Below are 2,766 nucleotides of genomic sequence, written 5' to 3' on the forward strand. Positions count from 1 at the left end.
TTTAGCTGGCAACGGCGAATGGCACGGTGGATTGTGTTCACCGACGATGTTTTCTGGAAGTATTCCTGAGCCCATGTTGTGATTTCCATTACATTAGCATTCCTGTATGTGATGCAGTGTCGTCTAAGGGCCCGAAGATCACGGGCATCCAGTATGGTTTTCCGGGCTTGACCCTTATGCACAGAGATTGTTCCAGATTCTCTGAATCTTTGGATGATATTATGCACTGTAGATGATGATAACTTCAAACTCTTTGCAATTTTTCTCTGAGAAACTCCTTTCTGATATTGCTCCACTATTTTTCGCCGCAGCATTGGGGGAATTGGTGATCCTCTGCCCATCTTGACTTCTGAGAGACACTGCCACTCTGAGAGGCTCTTTTTATACCCAATCATGTTGCCAATTGACCTAATAAGTTGCAAATTGGTCCTCCAGCTGTTCCTTATATGTACATTTAACTTTTCCGGCCTCTTATTGCTACCTGTCCCAACTTTTTTGGAATGTGTAGCTCTCATGAAATCCAAAATGAGCCAATATTTGGCATGACATTTCAAAATGTCTCACTTTCAACATTTGATATGTTATCTATATTCTATTGTGAATAAAATATAAGTTTATGAGATTTGTAAATTATTCCATTCCTTTTTTACTCACAATTTGTACAGTGTCCCAACTTTTTTGGAATTGGGTTTGTACATGTTAATATGTGTTAAGGCCGATGAAATGTATAATCATAGAAAATGAGACATACACAAGTATGCTGAAGTTAATATGCAGGGTGTATTTACACAATATTCCTAAAATAATTTAAAACAGAGAAGTATTATTGTCTTTTACACGTTCACAATTAAAACGTGATTGGAGTGCTGAAAAAATATTTAAAAAGTTCAATTTTAGTTTGAAATCATCTGCACCAATGTTCATGCAAAAATGCATTACCATGGTGAATTTAGCAATTAGGTTTTCTAGGAGTTTTTTAATAAAAGTAATATTTAAAAAATGAATAAAACTCGAAGTTGACCCATAATGTGACCAAAAAAAAAATCTAATTTTATGCACTATTAAATAAAATGGTAAGGTTAGTAATAATCATTAATGACAGCTATAGTAATCTTACCAATTTAATACAGTGTGAAATGGGAATTTTGAAAAGAGACAGAATTTTAAAAATTGGGTGATATTCTAATTCACAGCTGAAACATCTTGGAGGACATGCATCTTCACATCTCATTCTGTCTCTATGCAAATCGGTTTGACTATATCAAAGTGATCATGTTTTCATTCTCTCAAACTTCCCAAATGTTCGACTTTCATTCAACAACAAAGAAACTTCCACAAGGTCACACGTCTCCCCAGAGACAAAAACACAAGAGCAAAGATACATTTTTTTGGCCTATTGGTCTGGATTTACCCTGTCCTTTGTGGTTGACCTCTCGCGCTGCAATGACCTTGTTGAAGACAGCAACGAGTGGCTCATTCTCGCCAATGACACGAGACGGCATGAGAGGAGACATGATTAGCTGCCTCTGACGGATGTACGTTTCCATGGCAATCCTAGGAAAAGAGAGTCCAAGAGGAGAAGGACAAATTTGAAGAAAAATAGCAAAATACAGCCTAGGGGTAACAGTGTATGATCTGTCCAAAATAAACAATGTATGAAAATTTTTTTTTTTTTTTTAAATGAAAAGATAAACTACAATCAGGCAAATGAAGGATGCTGTAATCTCAAAGGACACACTCACTGTTGAAATGGGATGAAATACTGCTTATCATCATCATCAATTTTCCCATGGGCAATATCTGTGATATCCATGACTGTAGACACAAAGAAACATGAGGCTGGTGCTGATCCGAACCACAGATACATTACATTTAATTACTACATTCAATATTGTTCACATTGCCTTAGAGGGAGAGCAAATACCTCATATTTTCTAAGTATTTGTTTTCAGATGTATTCGAAGGTGAAAGATGTGGCACAAATTGTTCATTTTGTCTTCCCACAATTCTTAGAATGTTTTTCAATGTTGATAAGAGATTCAATTAGAGTCTATAGGAATCTCAATATCAGCTTTTAATTTGGAAGCTGGTATACCAAATGAAAACACTCAACATTATTATTAAATTGAAGAAAAATAGCATCTTTTCTGTGAAATTGCTTGCTGCCAATAACTGCTTTTGTTCGAAATTAATAGAATAACTCACTAAAAATGAAAATTTGCTTAAAATGTACTCACCATCAGGCCATCCAAGATGTAGAGAAGTCTGTTTCTTCATCTGAACAGATTTGGAGAAACTGAGCATTACATCACTTGCTCACCAATGGATCCTCTGCAGTGAATGGGTGCCGTCAGAATGAGAGTCCAAACAGTTGATAAAACCATCACAATGATCCACAAGTAATCCACACCACTCCAGTCCATCAATTATCCTCTTGTGAAGTGAAAAGACGCGTGTTTGCAAGAGACGAATCCATCATTACATTTTATTTTTAACTTCAATCTGCTACTTCCGGCTAAAATATGAATCCTCTATCCATAATATTGCTTTCTCCAGTGAAAAAGTTAAAAATCACTTTAAATATGCACAGATCAAGCACTGTTCAAATGCATATTTGAATAACATTTTTAAAAAAATAATTTAAAGACACTTGAGAGGAAAGTCTATGAGTGTTGTGTTAAAAATTATGATGGAAATTTGATACGTTTAAAAAATAAAAAAAACTACAAAAAATTGCACTTTTCATGCAAAAGATTGAGACCAATT

The 2,766-nt window shown here is 35.0% G+C and overlaps 1 protein-coding gene across 1 annotated transcript; it reads right to left on the reverse strand.

The window, feature by feature from the left end:
* Window positions 1-1,340: 1,340 nt before the first annotated feature.
* On the reverse strand, window positions 1,341-2,185 carry LOC107584900 (dedicator of cytokinesis protein 5-like). The gene is made up of 3 exons (XM_016271670.1): window positions 1,743-2,185; window positions 1,412-1,554; window positions 1,341-1,348 (listed from the first exon to the last, which is right to left on the reverse strand). The coding sequence occupies exons 1-3, from the start codon at window positions 1,865-1,867 to the stop codon at window positions 1,341-1,343; spliced, it is 276 nt and encodes a 91-aa protein (XP_016127156.1). The 5' UTR covers window positions 1,868-2,185.
* Window positions 2,186-2,766: the final 581 nt, after the last annotated feature.

Source organism: Sinocyclocheilus grahami, unplaced genomic scaffold (genome assembly GCF_001515645.1).
Source record: "Sinocyclocheilus grahami isolate Dianchi unplaced genomic scaffold, SAMN03320097.WGS_v1.1 scaffold64.1, whole genome shotgun sequence".
NCBI classification, from domain to species: Eukaryota; Metazoa; Chordata; class Actinopteri; order Cypriniformes; family Cyprinidae; genus Sinocyclocheilus; species Sinocyclocheilus grahami.